At 40.0% G+C, this 20,601-nt stretch overlaps 3 protein-coding genes across 3 annotated transcripts; all 3 read left to right on the plus strand.

Annotated features, from left to right (window-relative positions):
• LOC109231671 lies at nt 426-1,774 on the plus strand. The gene is made up of 2 exons (XM_019397314.1): nt 426-1,342; nt 1,384-1,774. Exons 1-2 carry the CDS (start codon nt 426-428, stop codon nt 1,772-1,774), a joined length of 1,308 nt encoding a protein of 435 aa, XP_019252859.1.
• Nucleotides 1,920-3,031, plus strand: LOC109231672. The gene is made up of 2 exons (XM_019397315.1): nt 1,920-2,533; nt 2,644-3,031. The coding sequence occupies exons 1-2, from the start codon at nt 1,920-1,922 to the stop codon at nt 3,029-3,031; spliced, it is 1,002 nt and encodes a 333-aa protein (XP_019252860.1).
• LOC109231860 (Werner Syndrome-like exonuclease) lies at nt 6,852-7,714 on the plus strand. Its single transcript, XM_019397482.1, has one exon. It carries the CDS (start codon nt 6,884-6,886, stop codon nt 7,505-7,507), a length of 624 nt encoding a protein of 207 aa, XP_019253027.1. The 5' UTR covers nt 6,852-6,883; the 3' UTR covers nt 7,508-7,714.

Here is a 20,601-nt window from a genome sequence, read left to right on the forward strand (position 1 = left end):
GACTTTTATAAGCACCTTTAATTTAGATGCTATAATTCGGAAATTATACGATGACTCTATACCTTCTAGAAACGAAGTAGATTGATTCAAAATTTTAAGAGGATGTATACACTATTATGAATAAATAAATTTATAGTTTAAATTTGACGGATCAACCTTTAGTTTTACCATTGCACTTATTACCCATTTAAAATTATAGGTCCAGTTTCTATTTTACCCAAAAAATTTATAATTTTTTACATATATATCTAATAAAAAAAATGTTAGGAGTGTCATAAAATTTTAAACTAGGGCATGAAGCCTGAAGCTCTCTCAGCGCATGTTAGCTAAACATACGCCATCCATGGGGAGGAGAGCAAAGGCATCAATCCCTGCACCAGATTCGACTCAGAAAGGAATAGGAAGAGTAGCTAATCCATCATTTCATGTTAACATCCAAAATACTGGGGGGAGGGGGGGGGGGATCATGGGCAATTGCTGAAATAATTGGAGAGGGAACTAGGGCTCCGGCAGTGGCGATACTGGGTCCGTCAATTGCGCCATCAAGTTCAATTCCTGCACATGCAAACAATTCAAGGAAGGAGCAGTTGGCTGAATGGGAAAAATCCATACAATCATCAGGAAATAGGAGGAAATTATCATGGGCTGATGAAGCAGAACTTCAGGAGAAACAACAAACTCAATTACCATCCTCAGTGTGGGATAATTTTGACATCGCGAAATTTACGAATGCTGGATTCAAGCTAGAATATGTAAGTCCAGAAATTGAGGTCGATCGACAAATTGGGGAAATTGAAGCAGAGGACATTGAATCGGAGATCGAATATAGGAGGAATGTAGTTGTTTGCTATGTCCTAGGCGTGTATCCACCATTTAATGTTTTAAATAGCTATTTACAGAGGATTTGGGGAAAGCATGGTATCGATAAGATCGCAATGCTAAAAAATGGAATTGTCATGGTTCGATTTGATAGTGAGGTCGGGAAGAATGATGTAATTCAGGAAGGGATTTTCCACTTTGATAATGAACCATTTATTGTCAAAGCTTGGATTGCTGACATGGAATTCTCAAAGGATGAACTATTCACAGTTCCAATATGGATTAGATTACTAGGGTTAGAGTTCAAGTACTGGAGTGTCAAAGGCTTGAGTAAGATTGGGAGCCCAGTAGGGAAGCCATTAGTGGTTGACAAAAACACAGAAAAGAAATTAGGATTGAATTTTGCAAGACTATTGGTGGAAGTAAAAATTGGTGATCAGATTCCGAAGACAATCTATTTCAAGAATGAGAAAGGGGTGATTGTAGAACAAAGGGTTACTTGTGACTGGAAGCCTTCTGTGATGTATGCAGTAAGTATGGACATACATGAGATAATTGTAGGAGGAATAAGGCTAAAGAAGTGGGGAAACCTACACCCGAGACTGATACAATGAAAATAGTTCAAGGGGGAGGAAGTCAAAGTATAGGGAGTACAAGCAAGCAGACAGAGCAAGTAGCTACAACCGAGCCACAAAATCAAGTTGAAACAGGCAGGGATAACAGAAGTGGGAAAGATACACAAAATCCAGTGATGCAGGGAGATGAGAGAAACAGGAAACAACAGGGTACAGGGTGGAATCATCCACAGAAACATGCTAATGTTCATATAGTTATTAAGGATGTGGTGACAGTAACTAATACATTCAAAGCATTGGAAAAAATTAGGGAGGAAAAGGAGAAAGGAAGTCAGGGGAAAGTGGGTAGCCAAACATCTCTCACCATGAGAGATGGTTAATATTCTTAGTTGGAATATTAGGGGCCTAAATGGCCCTATAAAGCAGAAGGAGGTCAAACTCCTCTACAATGAGCTGAATGTGGGATTAGTTGGTCTATTGGAGACTAGAATTAAGCATAATAAAGTAGAAGAAATAGTTAATAGAATGTTTGATGGATGGCAGTTTTATTCAAATCATGTGTCACAGTATAATGGTAGAATTTTGATAATATGGAGAGCAGACTATTATAAGCTTAGAGTTCGTAGTGAGAATGCGCAGGCAGTCACATGTGCAATAACATTTGTGCCATTACAAATGGAATTCCTAGCAATATTTGTGTATGCATACAACTCAAGGGAAGAAAGGAGAGAGTTATGGGAATATCTATGCCAAATAGCTGGAATGGGGCACAAACCATGGATAACTATGGGAGATTTCAATTCTGTGTTACATGCAGAGGATAGTCAAGGTGTCAATCCGGTCACTATAAATGAAGTAATTGATTTCCATTCTTGTTTGGATGTAACAGGCTTAACTGAATTACCAAGTAGTGGATGCTCATACACTTGGAATGATAAGCATGAAAGTGGAAGGATTTTCTCTAGAATTGACTGGGTGTTACTAAATGGTGAATGGATGGACAATTTAGTAGATTGTAGAGCAAAGTTCCTGCCTGAGGGTGTGAGTGATCATAGCCCTATTCAGATCACAATAGCACAGAATAACAACCAAGTAAGGAAAACATTCAGATATAGTAACATGTGGAGCTCTCATCCAAGGTTTAAGGAATTGTGGAAAATGTTCGGTCTCAGAGTATTGAGGGGTACAAAATGTTTCAAGTGGTCAAGAAATTAAAGCTACTTAAAAGACAATTAAAGGTCATACACAGGAACCATTTCAGTAATATTGTAGAGGAGGTAGCACAGAACAGAGCTAACCTACTGCAAAGTCAGGAGGAACTCCAAAAGTTCCCACTGAACACTGCTTTAAAGCTAGAGGAGAAGACTATGGGGGAAAAAGTCAGAAGGTCGAGTTATCTAGCAGAAATATTCCTTCAACAGAGAAGCAAGACAACTTGGATTAGGGCAGGAGATGACAACACCAGCTATTTCTTCTCAGTCATTAAACACAGGAAGCTTATGCAGGCAGCCACACAATTACATGACCATAATGATCAAATGCAGCATGAACCAGATAAAATAGCAAATATTTTTGTTCATTACTATAAGCAGTTGTTGGGTGAAAAGGGAGAATGTAGAGGAGGTGTAAGCCAGTGATTTTTGGAGAATGGATACAGGTTGACTTCTAATCAACAAATGTATTTGCCGAGACCTTATACTGGTAAAGAAGTAAAGGAAGCTATGTGGAGCATCAATGTAAATAAAAGTCCAGGTCCAGATGGTTTTGGAAGTGGTTTTTTCAAGAAAACTTGGGATATTGTGGGTGAAGATGTAACTGAAGCAGTCTTGGAATTTCTCAGCAATGGAAAACTCCTCAAACAAATTAATGCCACTATAATTACATTGATTCCAAAAGCTGCCAACCCTTTAAATGCTGCCTAGTTTAGGCTTATTTCATGCTGTAATGTGGTGTATAAGTGCATTTGAAGGATGATATGTAAAAAACTGAAGCAAGTATTACCACAGCTTGTTAATGAATCACAGGCTACATTTGTGCAAGGGAGATCTTTGGTGCATAACTTCCTCATATGACATGACTTGTTGAGACACTACCAAAGGAAGACTACTTCTAGGTGCTTAATGAAGATAGACTTAAGGAAGGCCTATGATATGGTTAGATGGGATTTCTTGGCAGGAATGATGTTAGGATTTGGTTTCCCTAAAAGCTTCACACAGTTAGTTATGACATGTGTAACCACTGCTACATTTTCAGTAAAAGTAAATGGTACAGGGCATGGGTATTTTGAAGATAAGAGGGGACTGCGTCAAGGGGATCCAATCTCTCCATTGTTGTTCGTCATGGTCATGGAGTACCTCTCAAGAATTCTAAATAGGATGAGCCAACTTTCAGATTTCAATTATCACCCAATGTGTAAAAGACAGAGGCTTACACATTTGGTGTTTGCTGATAATCTAATAATTTTCTGTAAAGAAAATAGTAGCTCGGTGAAGAGGGTAATGGAAGCACTGAATCATTTTTCTGAGGCATCTGGGCTGGTGGCAAATTTTGATAAGTCACACATATTCATAGCAGGAGTAGATGAGAAGACAAAGAAAATATTAGTTCAAATGGCTGGATTCACTATAGGAACCTTCCCTATAAGATACTTGGGTCTTCCCCTATTACCAAAAAGTGGAATAAAATGGAGCGTCATCAGTTGATTGTGAAGATTACAGAGAAAATTAGAGCCACGTCTGCAAGACATCTATCCTATGTAGGAAAGCTACAGGTAATTAACTCTGTCCTTTTCTTAGTCCATAATTTTTGGGGTGCAGTATTTTTGTGTTGCCTCAAAGTGTACTGAATGAGATAGATAGAAAGTGTCGGGAGTTTTTACGAGGAAGTTCAGAGGAAAAGAAGAAAGTGTCTTTAGTAGCTTGGGAGAAAATCTGTAAACCTTAAAGCAGGGGAGTTTAAATGTAAAAGGGTGCAGAAACTGGAATAAAGCTTCTGTGGGCAAAATGATATGGTTGATAATGGAAAAAGTTGATAACCTATGGGTCAAATGGGTACATGGACTTTATATGAACAATGGAGTGGATTTTTGGAACCACATACCTCGGGCTGATAGTAGTTGGTACTGGAAAAGGTTAAATTAACTGAAGTTGTGTATAGTGAACTGGTATAGGAATGGAAGATACAACCTGACTACAAATGGGAACTATTCAGTAATGCAAGGATATCTAAAACTGATTGGGGACACACCAAAAATGGAAATTGCAGAGCTAGTTTGGAACAAAATCAATCTACCAAAATATAGGTTCATCCTGTAGTGGGACGTTCAAGGTAGAGTGTTGACCAAGGAAAGGATGATGGCAATGGGGATACAATGTGAAGATGCTATGTGTGTACTGTGCGATGAAGCTGGAATATAGAGTGCAACACATCTATTTTCTGAATGTGGGTGGTCTACACAGCTCTAGGAGATGTTAAATCAATGGAGTGGCATCAGACTTCAGCAACAGGATGCTTTACAATCCTCAAGCAGAATACAAAGTAGGAGATGGACTATGATGAAGAAGAGCATTGTTGCAGCAGTATATGGAGCAGGTGTATACACAATTTGGCAGGCAAAGAACTGGAAAGTGTTTAGAGATTCTACTGTACAGAGCAATATCATAATCCAACAGATCCAAAGTGTAATTAGAGAAAGAATAGACATGACAAAGACTTCAAAACGAGCTAGGAAGGCTAGACACATAATACATAAGTTGTGTAGTTAGTGCTAGATATTGGATGTAATAGATGAATTAAATTTTTTTGTTTTGATTTTCTAAGGCTTTTCCTGGGATCACCAGGTGAAGTGCTCTTATTTGTAAATTTGAATTTGGTTGATGGACTGGTAATACAATTTTACATTTATTACCAAAAAAAAAAAAAGAAAAGTTAGGGATGATTAGTTGAATCATTGACTATATGCTACATCCTTCAATGTTACCAGATTTAATACAAATATTTGGTTTAGTTATATAAATTTAAGATTAAAAAAATAAAGAAAAATAGAGATTTCAATGTGTCGGACTTGGGATTTTGCAACAATAAACCAAATATAGAAGGAAATACAAAGAAGAAACAATATACTTAAAACACAAGATAGACATGGGAGTTGAACCTCCAATCTCACTTGTAAAGGTGCACCCAATACGTATCTGCACTATAAGACTCATTGAGCTTGGGTGCATACACATATATTTAAGTAATATTGATGAAATATAATACAATCAAACCCCTCTATAATAACATATATGTTCATTTCGATATTTTTTTGCTGCTTAGTGAAGTACTGTTGTAGAAAACATATATCATAACGTAACATAAAAATTAATTCCAAGAAAAACTTGGCTAAATGTGATTTACGAAGAAGAGTATGAGTTCATGTGAACCCACATCCCATAATTGAATACTCTCTTGTAATCTAGCACGTGTAACATGATTTTTGACATTCATTCACACTTAGACTTTCATGCGAACAGCATGAAGATGGGTTGTCTAATGGTGGTTTTGCTACTATGTTGAATTGTGTTAATAATCATTTTAAAGCCTAAATTATTAAAATGTGAAGTATGTATTTTAGTTGTTCAATAAATAAATCGGATTGTAAAATCTCAATTAGGAAATTTCTCCTCCGCCTCCGATCCGGAATTGTAAAAGATTCAACTCCTAAAACAAGTTCGGCAGCTAGTCGATTTAAAGAAATCCTCGTTCCGTTTACTTTTAACTGTCCACTTTTGACTTTACACATTTAACAATTTTATCGATAATATTGATAGTATTTTCAAAAGTTTTGAAAAATGATTTGGGTGAATAAGTTGTTAATGATACGGATAAAACGGGGAATAAAAGATTATTTTTCTCTTGATTTAGCATAGTGACAAGTAAAAGTGCAAATGTATTTTTACTATAGTAGACAAGTAAAAGTGAATGGAGAGAGTATTAATTGGTTCTTATCCTAAGACGGGCCCTTTTATTTTATTTTATTAATATTATTAAATTTAAGTTTAGCAGTCAAAGTATACTCTCGAGTTCTTGGTTTCGCACATAGAAATTAAATCTTCGCTATGTTCAGGTCATTCCCAACAATATCCAATGGAGAATGAGGATTTAAAGAGAAACTCTATTCTTGGAAGTTGAAACAAAATTACAAACAGTAAAAATAAAACCTGTAAAAACATTAATGGGAGAGATAAGTTTTGAAAACTCATCAGTCGTCCCTAATAATTACTTTTGGCATGCATGCATGAAGTATTTAATGGACCATTCAGTTTCTTGATATCTTACAACTAATGTACCCAGTTTCCTAGTAGTACAATTAATAAGAAAAACGTCTGAGTTTTCCAAAAAAGATGAATTAAACACATATAAATTTGCTATAAGCCTATAAATAGCCATACGAGCCATCGGCCAAAATATATCAATCTAATTTGTTTTCACAATACAACAACGAAACTATGTACTCATCATATGGTAGCAGCAGCTCTGGCACAACCACTTTAAAATACCGAATCAAATTTGGTGGACGAACAATTGAAACAACAGTGACTGATAAAGCTGCTATTGCCAATGAATGGGCAGCTGAAATGCTCTCCAAATATGCTGGAAAAGACACAGTTGTTGGTTTAGACAACGAATGGAGACCTAATTTTAGTCCATATAGAAGCAACAAAACAGCTACACTCCAACTTTGCATCGACGATAGGTGTCTGATAGTGCAGTTGTTTTATTTGGATGAAATCCCACAAACCCTAAAAACATTCTTGACTAATCCTAACTTTATATTTGTGGGAGTTGAGGTTGCTGAAGATATTCTTAAACTAAAGAATGAGTATAGGTTGGTTTGTAGTAGAAGTGCTGATATTCGTGATGTTGCTAAGAATACGTGGCCAGGCAGATATTGTCGTCCTGGATTGAAAGACCTTGCTAAAGATATATGTGATCTTTATATGGCTAAGCCAAAACATGTGTGCATGAGCAATTGGGAGGCAAGGGTTCTTAGTGAAAGCCAAGTTGAATATGCATGCATTGATGCTTATGCTTCCTACAAGATTGGTCACAAGCTTCTTATGGAAATGTGAAGTTATTATATATATAACAAGTTAAGTAAGAGTTTTAGATTAATGTGGTGGTCTTTAATTTCTTTTGCATGGTTTGCTAGTAATTATTGTCTTTTGTAAGGTTTCTTCGGCGACGTCCGAATTTTAAGTATTTCGTTTTATATTATTTGGCTGTTGATGTTATTCGTAAGAATATGAGTTTTCATTTGTCAAAGTGGTTTATTATTCGTACTTTATGTTAAATTTTTGCTCGACTCTGTGAAGGTTATCCTCGCTTCTCTTTCATATTGTTCTCTTGTGTATTTTTCTTGCCGTAGTGTTCTTACAACTAAAAATGCCCGTATCTGTGTTGTGGACTCTGTTCTTGTTCATAGCTTTCTGCAATGTATGTGCTTATAACATTCTCTTAGTTTACCGGTAAGGAGTTGCTTTTAATTTTATCTATATTGCTTTTGTTATCTATCGGAAACAGCCTCTCTGCCCTATCGGGGTAGGGGTAAGGTCTGTGTATACATTACTCTCCCTAGACCTCACTTTATTGGATTTTACTAGTTAGTTGTTGTTGTATATTGCTTTTGTTAGTCGTCCGTCCTCTCCAACAGGGGCGGACCTAGTGCATGGACTACGGGTTCCCGGGAACCCAGTAACTCTTGCGTAGACTCTGTATTTATATTAAAAAATTCACTAAATATTGGTAAATATTTGGCTGTGAACCCAGTTATTATTGCATATTAATCTGAAATTACGGTAGGAACCCATAAGCCTCAAATCCTGGATACCATAATCTCAACTACCATTGAATTAGAGCATGAGCTGAGGTGACTCTTAATATATGATCAAGGTTTCACCTTGAATTACTTTTTCTGTTTCTTGCTATTGGTGTTCACTCCTCCTTACTTAAATACCAAAACTTAAGATATTAGTTTAATTTATTAATAGTAGCAGGAAAAAACAACGTTAAAAGAATAAATTGAAAGAGAAAATATCACGTCAAAACTTAAATTTGATTAGTTAAATACATTTGATATAGAATCTTGAACTACATGTTATATAAATTAGTACGTAGTAGTATTTTCAATAAAAGTTAAATAGTTTTTGAAAATTTCGATAAAACGAATTTCATGGAGATTGAGATGGATGGAATGCTGTAGCTGGTACAATCTCAAGAAGTTCTTCAAAATCTTTGGTTAAGGTTAAGCTTAATGGAGTATATTGTTTTTATTTACAGTAATAATACGAGCATCAAATAGTATGTACTCGATGTTATTTTTCCACTTCGAAATAGATATGTCAAATATAAATTTTTTTATTTTGTCATTTTCTACATTACCGCATCCAACGTACGTGTGGACTGACAATTGCAGGATCAAACAGCAAATCTAAATGTTGAGGTTGTGCCGGGTCAAGGTATAAGAACAGCCCCCACGTTCAACCCCCCCCCCNTCTTCTTAAATATCACTTGTTATATGTTTCATATTATTACCTTTTCTAGATTAAATAGGTTATCATGAATTTGTTTAAGGGAGAAGTGTGATTTTGGTTTTCAGATTAGGGGCTCATACAAGAACACAATTATAACTTAACTTTAAGATTTTTGGGATCGACTATATATATGAATCCTCATTATAGTTTCATTTATATCTGTTCTGTCCAAATATTGAAGAATTCAGTTACTTATTTAACAACAAAAAAAACTCTTACATTTTCTTGTTAGGACCGAGAAAAGTCAGGTGTTATGTGTAAGCTAGCAAAGTAAACCTTGAACGAAGATAAATCGTACAACAAAGAGAAATATACCAAAAGAGACACAAACATATAACGTGGTTCAGTCAACTGACCTATGTCCACGGCGGAGATGAGCAATCCACTATAATAAAAAGAGAGTACAAAATATCGAGAGAAAAACCTCACGAAAAAGGCAAACACAAGTGACGCACTAACACTTGTCCCGTAAAGTTCTCCCCCTAAACAAGACTCTCAAGCCCTCTATGGCTACATTGTGGATGCTACTGAATGAGAATGACGGATCTTCAATTTATAGAACTCCAAACCTTTTCCTACAAGAAAAGGGACTAACCAAATATGGAAGATTTATAATTTCCTTCTACAAGAAAGAAAACTCAATCAAGGTGAAATGTTGTCCTTTCCTTCAAGAGATAGGAAAACCAATTATGGTAAGAAAATCTGGACAAACACCTAATATTTCTTCCCATAGATACAGACCTTCACAAAATTAGAAAGATTTCTAGGAATGAGGTCACGAGTTCAAGCCGTGAAAACAACCTCTTGCAGAAATGCATGGTAAGGCTGCGTACAATAGACTCTTATGGTCCGACCCTTTCTCGGACCCTGCGCATAGCAAAAACTTAATGCACCGGACTATTTTTTTTTTTTTAGTAACTCTTGAAATTGAGGAATAGGAGAGTGGAGAGCATAGTCTACCTATATACTGGTATATATCTCACTAGAAACAATATAAAAAACTGAAAAGCATCCCAAGAGATGGAAAATAACAAAATATTACCTAGATCATAGTAGTCGTTTGGTACAATGGTGGAAATGATGGGATATCACATGGACTAAGTACTAACTATACCACATTTATATTAGATAGTCAATTCCACATTTAATGTAAACTATTTGATATATAAATCCTATAATCAAAATAATACAATTTAGTTAATGTAACAATAAAACGANTATTTTCCTTCTAGGAAAAGAAAAACCCAATTATGGTAAATATGTTGTCATTTCCTTCATGAAATAGGAAAACAAATTATGGTAAGAAAATATGGACAAACACCTAAAAATTCTCCCCCTTGGCCTGGATTTTCTGACAAAATAAACTTGATCCATCTTCTTCACATAGACTTCAACAGGTCACATCTCCAAATCTCCACCATAGAGTTTGTCTCAACGTGCGTAGCACTCCGGTCAAATTTCTCAGACAAAAATCATGACTATCGTCAAATATGTTGCGGCTAGAACTGAACTCGCCAAGATGAACCTGTCTTGAACCTTGCTCTGATACCACTTGTTACGACCGAAAAAAGCCAGGTTTCATGCGGAAGCTAGCAAAGCAAACCTTGAACGGCGATAAATCCAACACCAAAAGAGAAATCTACCAAAAGAGACACAAACATTTAACGTGGTTCGGTCAACTGACCTACGTCCACGGCGGAGATGAGCAATCCACTATAATAAAAAGAGAGTACAAAATATCGAGAGAACAACCTCACGAAGAGGCAAACACAAGTGATACACTAACACTTGTCCCATAAAGTTCTCCCCCTAAACAAGACTCTCAAGCTCTTTATGGCTACATTGTGGATGCTACTGAATGAGATGGATGGATCTTCAATTTATAGAACTCCAAACCTTTTCCTACAAGAAAAGGAACTAGCCAAATATGAAAGAATTATATTTTCCTTCTAGGAAAAGAAAAACCCAATTATGGTAAATATGTTGTCCTTTCCTTGATGAAATAGGAAAACCAATTATGGTAAGAAAATATGGACAAACACCTAACATATAAAGGGCTATTTGGTCCTCAAAATTTTCGAAAAAAGGATAATTTTGTCCTTCGTTTCGTTATTTGTCCAAAATGAGTCCTCGTACTCTGCTCCTTCATTATCTCTGAGAAAAGTTTACTGTCCTGATTGATTTAACATAAAACCAATAACAGAAGTGGAAAAGTTGTTCAAAACGAGTGGTTTTATTTCGTGTCTCACACAACTTACACTAGTTGTGTGAGACCTTTTTTTATCTCACATATTTGTGGACCCATATCTTACACATCTGGGTCCACAAAATTCTGGGACCCACACAGTTGTGAGATAAAAAAGAGGCCTCACACAACTAGTGTCAGTTGTGTGAGGCACAAAATAAAATATTTCGTTCAAAACGAATATGTTGCAGTATAAGCATAAAGGGGATTGTTACACAAATAGCCAGCCAGATGTCATATTTAATTTTTCTAATCGTATACATTAATTATACATTGAATATATACAACTATACATATATTATAACATATATTATATATTCACCTGCTCTTTATAGTTTAAAAGATTAGGTGAACGACTTCTGGGTTAATTCTTCTACAAAGTGTTGTTGCGTTCGGACTTCGGGAATTCGGGCCGAATAACATGGAGGAGGGACCTGTCCAGCCTCCCTCTAAAGGGTCAGGCCCAAGTAGTGGGCTTAATTTTATCTCAATGGGCTGGGTACTCTGGGTTGACCCTGTCCAGTTGAATCATAAATATAAGGATATTCTTGCTTTAATAATAAAATACTAGAACATTTTACATGGTATAACTAAGTTATATACTATATTTATGTAATGATTCAGCCGGTCGTTTTGAGTATTTTAGCCCTGATCCGCTATTTATTGCCTTCTCTATGTTGTATTATGTCTATGTGATTTGCCGAGGGTGTTTGGTATTTGTTTCGGGTGAGTTCCAGAGTGAAATAGGACACATAGTTCCTAAGTTAGAGCTTTAAGTTGAAAGAGTTGGTCGTAGTTTGACTTTTGTGTAGACGACTCCGAAATAAAGTTTTGACGGTTCCAATAGCTCCATATGGTGGTTTTGGACTTAGGAGCATGTCCGAATGTTGATTTGGAGGTCCATAGGTCGTTTCGGCTTGAATTGGCGAAAGTTAGAAAATTGAAGGTTTGGAAAGTTTGACCAGGAGTTGACTTTGTTAATATCAGGGTCGGTTTCCGATTCCGGAAGTTGGAATAGGCCTGTCATGTCATTTATGATTTGTGTACAAAATTTGAAGTCAATCAGAATCGTTTTGGTATGAATCGGCATTAGTTTTTAAATTCGAAAGTTTATAGTTTCAATAGGCTTAATTGGGTTGCGATCGTAGAATCGATGTTGTTTGATGTGATTTTTGGCCTCGTGTAGGTCCATTATGTATTTTCGAACTTGATGGTATATTCGGACGGGGTCATGTAGGCCCCGGGTGAGATTCGTATTCATTCCCAAACCATGTTGGACTTAGTCATCATTGCTGAAACTACTAGCTTTTCTGTTCTAGTTTCCTTCTACGCGTTCGCGAAAGTACTCCCGCGATCGCGTAGAGTCTTCAGGGGCTGCTAAGATTTTTCCTTCACGGTTGCGAATGTAGGGGCGCGATCGCGAAGTTTGCTGGGCTTGTTCATCCCGAACGTGTGAGGTATACCGCGTTCGCGTATAAGGAAGGTGAGGCTGGGGGCTGAGACATGCTTGTGCATCGCGATCGCGTGACCTAGGATGTGGTCGCGTGGGTGGAGGAAGCTTGTTAATCGCATTCATGACTGGATTCATGCGATCGTGAATAGTGTTTTATTGAGTTGGGGAGAATTGTTCTACACGATTGCGAGTCTTCGTCCGCGATCGCGATAGAGGACGACTGGGCAGCGGTATTAAAATTTCAAAACGAGGGTTTCATCTCATTTTTCATTTTTGGACCTATAGAGCTCGGTTTGTTGCGATTTTTTGTGGGTTTTTCAAGAAATTCATCGGGGTAAGTGATTCTAACTCAATTTAGCTATATTTCACGAATCCATTGTTATTTTCATCATTTAGTTAGTGATTTGAGTTGGAAATTTGGGAAAAATTGTGAAAACTTCTTAGGCTAAATTTGGGATTTTGAAAGGCGATTTGAGGTCAGATTTGAATAATTCTTGTATGGTTGAACTTGTGATCGGATAGGTGTTCAGATTTTGTATTTTTGGTCGAGTTCTGAGATGCGGGCCCGCGGTTAGTTTTTTTCGTTGACTTTATATTTCTCTTTAGAAATCGTAACTTTTTTGTTCGTAATAGTTTCCTATAGTTTATATTTATGGTATGAAGTTGTTTTGGCTAGATTCGAGACGTTCGAAGTTGGATAATCGAGAGAAAGGCTTACTAGTGGATTGAGTTAGCGTGTTTTGAGGTAAGTGTCTTGCCTAATTTTGTGGGGGTGGGGGGAATTACCCCTTAGGATCTGTGTTGGTTTGTATTAATTGTGATATCTGATATGTGAAAGTGTGACGACCCGGCCAGTCGTCTCATTAGTTACCGCTCCGTTTCTCCCATTTCTGCTTCTTTATGTTTTGTTTATCCATGTTTTGAGGTATCGGTTTGGTCGGATTGAATTCGGATTGGTTTTGATGAAGTTTGAGACACTTAGTCTCTTCTAAGAAGGCTTAAGTTGGAAAAGTCAACCGGATGTTGACTTATGTGTTAGAGGGCTCGGATGTGAGTTCCGATGGTTCGGTTAGCTTCGGGAGGTGATTTGGGACTTAGGAGTGTGATCGAAATGAGTTTTGGAGGTTTGGAGAAGATTTAGGCTTGAATTGGCGAAGTTGATATTTTGGCAATTTCCGGTTGGTAGGCGAGATTTCGATATAGGGGTCGGAATGGAATTCCGAGAGTTGCAGTAGCTTCGTTGTGTCATTTGGGATGTGTGTGCAAAATTTCAGGTTGTTCGGACGTGGTTTGGTTGGGTTTTTTATCAAAAGCGAAATTCGGAAGTTTTTAGAAACTTAGGCTTGAATCCGAGGTGTTTTGGTTGATTTGATGTTGTTTGATGTGTTTTGATGATTGGAACAAGTTTGAATAAGGTATTAGGATATGTTTGTGCTTTTGGTTGAGGTCCCGGGGGCCTCGGGGTGATTTTGGGTGGTTATCGGAGAGTTTGAGGTGTTATTGCAGCTGCAGAGATTGCTGCTTCTGGTGTTTTTGCACCTGCGATTTGGGGACCGCAGGTGCGGCGCCACACGTGTGGAAGTGGAAGTCGCAGAAGCGGATTTGAGAGGGGGAGTCAGGAACCGCAGATGCGGTGGATTGACCGCACCTGCGAAGGCGCAGGTGCGAAGAGTTGACCGCAGATGCGGAATTTGACCCGTTAAGTGATTTCCGCAGATGCGGAGGAAAGACCGCATATGCGGTACCGCAGAAGCGGTGGATTGGTCGCAGATGCGAAAATCCCTGGCCAGAAGGTATATATTATTTTCTTCGCGAAATTTTGCTAAGTTCATCATTTTGAAGACGGGAAAAGAAGCTAAGGCATAGGATTTCAAGAGAAATCAAAGGATATCAGTTGGGTAAGTTCCCTAAGCTTAATTACTTGGGTTTAAGACCATTTTTCCACTGTTTAATCATGGTTTTAGTGGGGATTAAGGAAGAAAATTGGGGATTAGGGCTTGAGTTTAAGAGGCTTTTAAATGGGGATTTGAGGGATCATTTGGACTCCGATTTCAGTGTTCTTGATATCTATAGACTCGTGGGAAGATAAGGATTCTATTGATGTAAAAATTTCTGAATTTCGAGACTCCCTTGGAATATTTTGACGTCCTCGTTCTGATTTTGGTTAGATTCGACACGCGTGGAGGCCGAATCGAGGGGCAAAGGCATCGTGAGCTAGAGATTTAGCCGGTTCGAGGTGAGTAGTGATTGTAAATGATGTTCTGAGGGTTTGAAACCCCGGATTTGCACATCGTAGTGCTATGTTGAGGTTAGACACACGCTTGTTGACGAGCGTGGGGTCATACACTATTGGGGATTTGTGACTTGGTCCGTCCGGGTTGATGATTTTAACGCGTATTTGACTGAAACTTATTTGCTATCATTATGATTTGGGTTGAATGCCATATTTGGGCTTTGTGCCAACTATTTGAACCCTTCGGGGCTTTTTATTGATATTTCCTCACTGTTTTGACTTACTACTTGAACTCTGTCATGTTATTTTCCATTGTTTTACTTCTCAGCCATTTTTACTCAGTTTTGACACTTAAATGATATTTTAAATGATGTTTGGGCTGAGAAACACTGTTTTACTATTGCCCGAGGGGCTTGTGAGGATTTTTGACTGAGTAAGGCCGATGGCCTATGTTGTGAGGAAACACTGATACTGATTTGAGGTCGAGAGCCTGAGATATGTACGCCACGAGGTGGCTTGATTGATATGAGGCCGAGGGCCTAGATTTGATGCCACGAGATGGCTTGTTATTGCNNNNTTCTATTCTCTCACAGATGGTGAGGACGCGCGCTACCGGACAGGGTGGACGACCACCAGTACCACCAGCCGGGGCCACTAGAGGCCGAGGACACGGCCGTGTTCGTGGTAGAGGCAGAGCAGCGAGGGCAGCACCTGCAGATCCACCAGCTGCCCCAGTTCAGGACCAAGTCCCAGATGTGGACCCTCCAGCAGCACCAGCTCAGGCACCAGCTGTGCCTATTGTGATTCCGGGTCTTCAGGAGGCCTTGGCTCAGATATTATCAGTTTGCACTAGCCTAGCTCAGGCGGTTTCAGCCACTACAGTCGCAGCTACTTCTCAAGCGGGAGAGGCAGTCAGACTCCCGCCGCCCGCACACCTGAGCAGGTCGTGCAGGGACTTCAGATGCAGGGGGCACACCTAGCTCAGCCGGTTGCCGCNGGATTTGAGGGATCATTTGGACTCCGATTTCAGTGTTCTTGATATCTATAGACTCGTGGGAAGATAAGGATTCTATTGATGTAAAAATTTCTGAATTTCGAGACTCCCTTGGCATATTTTGACGTCCTCGTTCTGATTTTGGTTAGATTCGACGCGCGTGGAGGCCGAATCGAGGGGCAAAGGCATCGTGAGCTAGAGATTTAGCCGGTTCGAGGTGAGTAGTGATTGTAAATGATGTTCTGAGGGTTTGAAACCTCGGATTTGCACATCGTAGTGCTATGTTGAGGTGAGACACACGCTTGTTGACGAGCGTGGGGTCATACACTATTGGGGATTTGTGACTTGGTCCGTCCGGGTTGATGATTTTAACGCGTATTTGACTGAAACTTATTTGCTATCATTATGATTTGGGTTGAATGCCATATTTGGGCTTTGTGCCAACTATTTGAACCCTTCGGGGCTTTTTATTGATATTTCCTCACTGTTTTGACTTACTACTTGAACTCTGTCATGTTATTTTCCATTGTTTTACTTCTCAGCCATTTTTACTCAGTTTTGACACTTAAATGATATTTTAAATGATGTTTGGGCTGAGAAACACTGTTTTACTATTGCCCGAGGGGCTTGTGAGGATTTTTGACTGAGTAAGGCCGATGGCCTATGTTGTGAGGAAACACTGATACTGATTTGAGGTCGAGAGCCTGAGATATGTACGCCACGAGGTGGCTTGATTGATATGAGGCCGAGGGCCTAGATTTGATGCCACGAGATGGCTTGTTATTGCTCTTGGGCCGTAAGGGGCCCCTCCGCTATTTATTGCCTTCTCTATGTTGTATTATGTCTATGTGATTTGCCGAGGGTGTTTGGTATTTGTTTCGGGTGAGTTCCAGAGTGAAATAGGACACATAGTTCCTAAGTTAGAGCTTTAAGTTGAAAGAGTTGGCCGTAGTTTGACTTTTGTGTAGACGACTCCGAAATAAAGTTTTGACGGTTCCAATAGCTCCATATGGTGGTTTTGGACTTAGGAGCATGTCCGAATGTTGATTTGGAGGTCCATAGGTCGTTTCGGCTTGAATTGGCGAAAGTTAGAAAATTGAAGGTTTGGAAAGTTTGACCAGGAGTTGACTTTGTTAATATCAGGGTCGGTTTCCGATTCCGGAAGTTGGAATAGGCCTGTCATGTCATTTATGATTTGTGTACAAAATTTGAAGTCAATCAGAATCGTTTTGGTATGAATCGGCATTAGTTTTTAAATTCGAAAGTTTATAGTTTCAATAGGCTTAATTGGGTTGCGATCGTAGAATCGATGTTGTTTGATGTGATTTTTGGCCTCGTGTAGGTCCATTATGTATTTTCGAACTTGATGGTATATTCGGACGGGGTCATGTAGGCNATTGTAGACCGTGTGTACCGATCGTGTGTGGTGACTATTGGGGGTCTGGAGACCCGAGTGGATCTTTTATTATTGAGTATGGTGGATTTCGATGTCATTTTGGGCATGGATTGGCTATCTCCGTGTCGCGCTATTCTGGACTGTCATGCTAAGACAGTCACATTGGCTATACCGGGTGTGCCACGGATCGAGTGGCGAGGTGTGACTGATTATGTTCCTAGTAGAGTGATCTCTTTCTTGAAGGCCCAGCGTATGGTTGGGAAGGGTTGTCTTTCGTATCTTGCCTTTGTGAGGGATGTTAGAGCTGAGACTCCCAGTATTGATTCTGTTCCGGTTGTGAGGGATTTACCTGATGTATTTCCTGCAGATCTGTCGGGCATGCCACCGGACAAGGATATTGATTTTGGATTGACCTGGTGCCGGGCACTCAGCCCATTTCTATTCCGCCGTATCGTATGGCACCAGCGAAGTTGAAGGAGTTAAAGGAGCAGATTTAGGAACTCCTTGACAAGGGCTTCATTCGGCCTAGTGTGTCGCCTTGGGGCACGTCGGTTCTGTTTGTGAAGAAGAAGGATGGCACTATGAGGATGTGCATTGATTATAGGCAATTGAACAAGATAACAATTAAGAACAAGTACCCTTTGCCTCGCATTGATGATTTATTCGACCAGCTTCAGGGAGCAAGGGTATTCTCCAAGATTGATCTCCGTTTGGGTTATCACCAGTTGAAGATCAAGGATTCGGATATTCTTAAGACGGCCTTCAGGACCAGATATGGTCATTATGAGTTCCTGGTTATGTCTTTTCGGCTGACCAATGCCCCAGCAGCGTTCATGCATCTGATGAACAACATTGTTCCGGCCTTATCTTGACTCATTTGTCATAGTCTTCATTGATGATATTCTGGTATATTCGCGTAGTCAGGAGGAGCACGCGGAGCATTTGAGGGTTGTGTTGCAGAGATTGAGGGAGGAGAAGCTTTATGCAAAGTTCTCCAAGTGTGAGTTTTGGCTCAATTCAGTGGCATTCTTGGGACACGTGGTGTCCAGTGAGGGTATTCAGGTTGATCCAAAGAAGATAGATGCGGTTCAGAGTTGGCCCAGACTGTCCTTAACCATAGAGATTCGCAGCTTTCTTGGTTTGGCAGGCTATTATCGCCGGTTTGTTCAGGGATTCTCATCTATCGCATCGCCCTTGATCAAGTTGACTCCGAAGGGTGCTTCATTCGTATGGTCGGACGAGTGTGAGGAGAGCTTTCAGAAGCTTAAGACAGTCTTGACCACAGCTCCAGTATTGATGTTGCCATCAGCTTCAGGTTCATATACTGTGTATTGTGATGCTTCGAGAGTAGGGATTGGTTGTGTGTTGATGCAGGAGGGTAGAGTTATTACTTGTGCTTCTCGTCAGTTGAAGCCCCATGAGAAGAACTACCCCGTTCATGACTTGGAGTTGGCTGCCATAGTTCACGCGTTAAAGATTTGGAGGCATTATTTGTATGGCGTATCTTGTGAGGTGTTCACCGATCATCGAAGTCTTCAGCATTTGTTCAAGCAAAGGGATCTTAATTTGAGGCAGTGAAGATTGTTGGAGTTACTTAAGGATTATGATATCACTATATTGTACCATCCGGGAAAGGCCAATGTGGTGGCCGATGCTTTGAGCCGAAAGGCAGTGAGTATGGGGAGTTTGGCATCTATCCCAGTTGGGGAGAGACCTCTAGCGGTTGATGTTCAGGCTTTGGCCAATCGGTTTGTGAGGTTGGATATTTCGGAGCCCAGTCGGGTATTGGCTTGTGTGATTTCTCGGTCTTCCCTATATGAGCGCATCAGAGAACGCCAGTATGATGATCCACACTTGCTTGTCCTTAGGGACAGAGTTCAGCATGATGATGCCAGAGATGTGACTATTGGAGATGATGGGGTATTGGGGATGCAGGGCCGGATTTGTGTGCCCAATGTAGATGGGCTTTAGGAGTTGATTCTGGAGGAGGCCCATAACTCGCGGTATTCTATCCATCTAGGAGCCGTGAAGATGTATCAGGACCTGAGACAGCATTACTGGTGGAGGAGAATGAAGAAAGATATTGTGGGATTTGTAGCTCGATGTCTCAATTGTCAGCAGGTGAAATATGAGCATCAGAGACCGGGTGGCTTGCTTCAACGGATGGATATTCCCGAGTGGAAGTGGGAGTGGATCACTATGGACTTTGTAGTTGGGCTTCCATGGACTTTGAGGAAGTTCGATGCTATTTGGGTGATTGTGGATAGGCTGACCAAGTCCGCGCACTTCATTCCTATATGTACTACCTATTCTTCCGAGCGGTTAGCAGAGATATATATCCGTAGATTGTTCGGTTGCATGGTGTCCCAGTTTCCATCATTTCAGATCGGGGAACTCAATTTACTTCCTAGTTTTGGAAGTCTGTCCAGCGGGAGTTGGGTACTCAGGTGGAGTTGAGCACAACTTTTCACCCTCAGACGGACGGGCAGTCCGAGCGCACTATTCAGATATTGGAGGATATGCTACGCGCTTGCGTTATTGATTTCGGAGGGTCATGGGATCAGTTTCTACCGCTTGCAAAGTTTGCTTATAACAACAGCTACCAGTCGAGTATTCAGATGGCTCCATATGAGGCTTTGTACGGGAGGCGGTGTAGATCTCCAGTTGGTTGGTTCGAGCCCGGTTAGGCTAGGCTATTGGGGACAGATTTGGTTTAGGATGCTTTAGATAAGGTAAAGGTGATTCAGGAGAGACTTCGTACAGCGCAGTCGAGGCAAAAGAGTTATGCTGACAGGAAGGTTCGAGATGTGTCCTACATGGTTGGTGATAAGGTCCTGATGAAGGTTTCACCCATAAAGGGTGTTATGAGGTTTGGAAAGAAAGGGAACTTGAGTTCGCGGTCCATTGGGCCTTTTGAAGTACTTCGGAGGATTGGGGAGGTGGCTTATAAGCTTGCCTTGCCACCCAGCTTGTCGAGTGTGCATCCGGTGTTCCATGTATCTATGCTCCGGAAGTATATTGGAGACCCGTCTCAAGTTCTGGATTTCAGCACGGTTCAGTTGGAGGGTGATTTGACTTATGATATGGAGCCAGCAACTATTCTAGAGCATCAGGTTCAGAAATTGAGATCAAAAGATATAGCTTCGATGAAAGTGCAGTGGAGAGGTCGACCCGTGGAGGAGGCTACCTGGGAGACCGAGCGGGAGATGCGGAGCAAATATCCTCACCTGTTTGAGGCTTCAGGTATGTTTCTTGACTCGTTCGAGGACGAACGTTTGTTTAAGTTGGGGAGGATGTGACGACCCGGCCAGT

The sequence above is a fragment of the Nicotiana attenuata genome, chromosome 8 (genome assembly GCF_001879085.1).
Source record: "Nicotiana attenuata strain UT chromosome 8, NIATTr2, whole genome shotgun sequence".
Lineage (NCBI taxonomy): Eukaryota > Viridiplantae > Streptophyta > Magnoliopsida > Solanales > Solanaceae > Nicotiana > Nicotiana attenuata.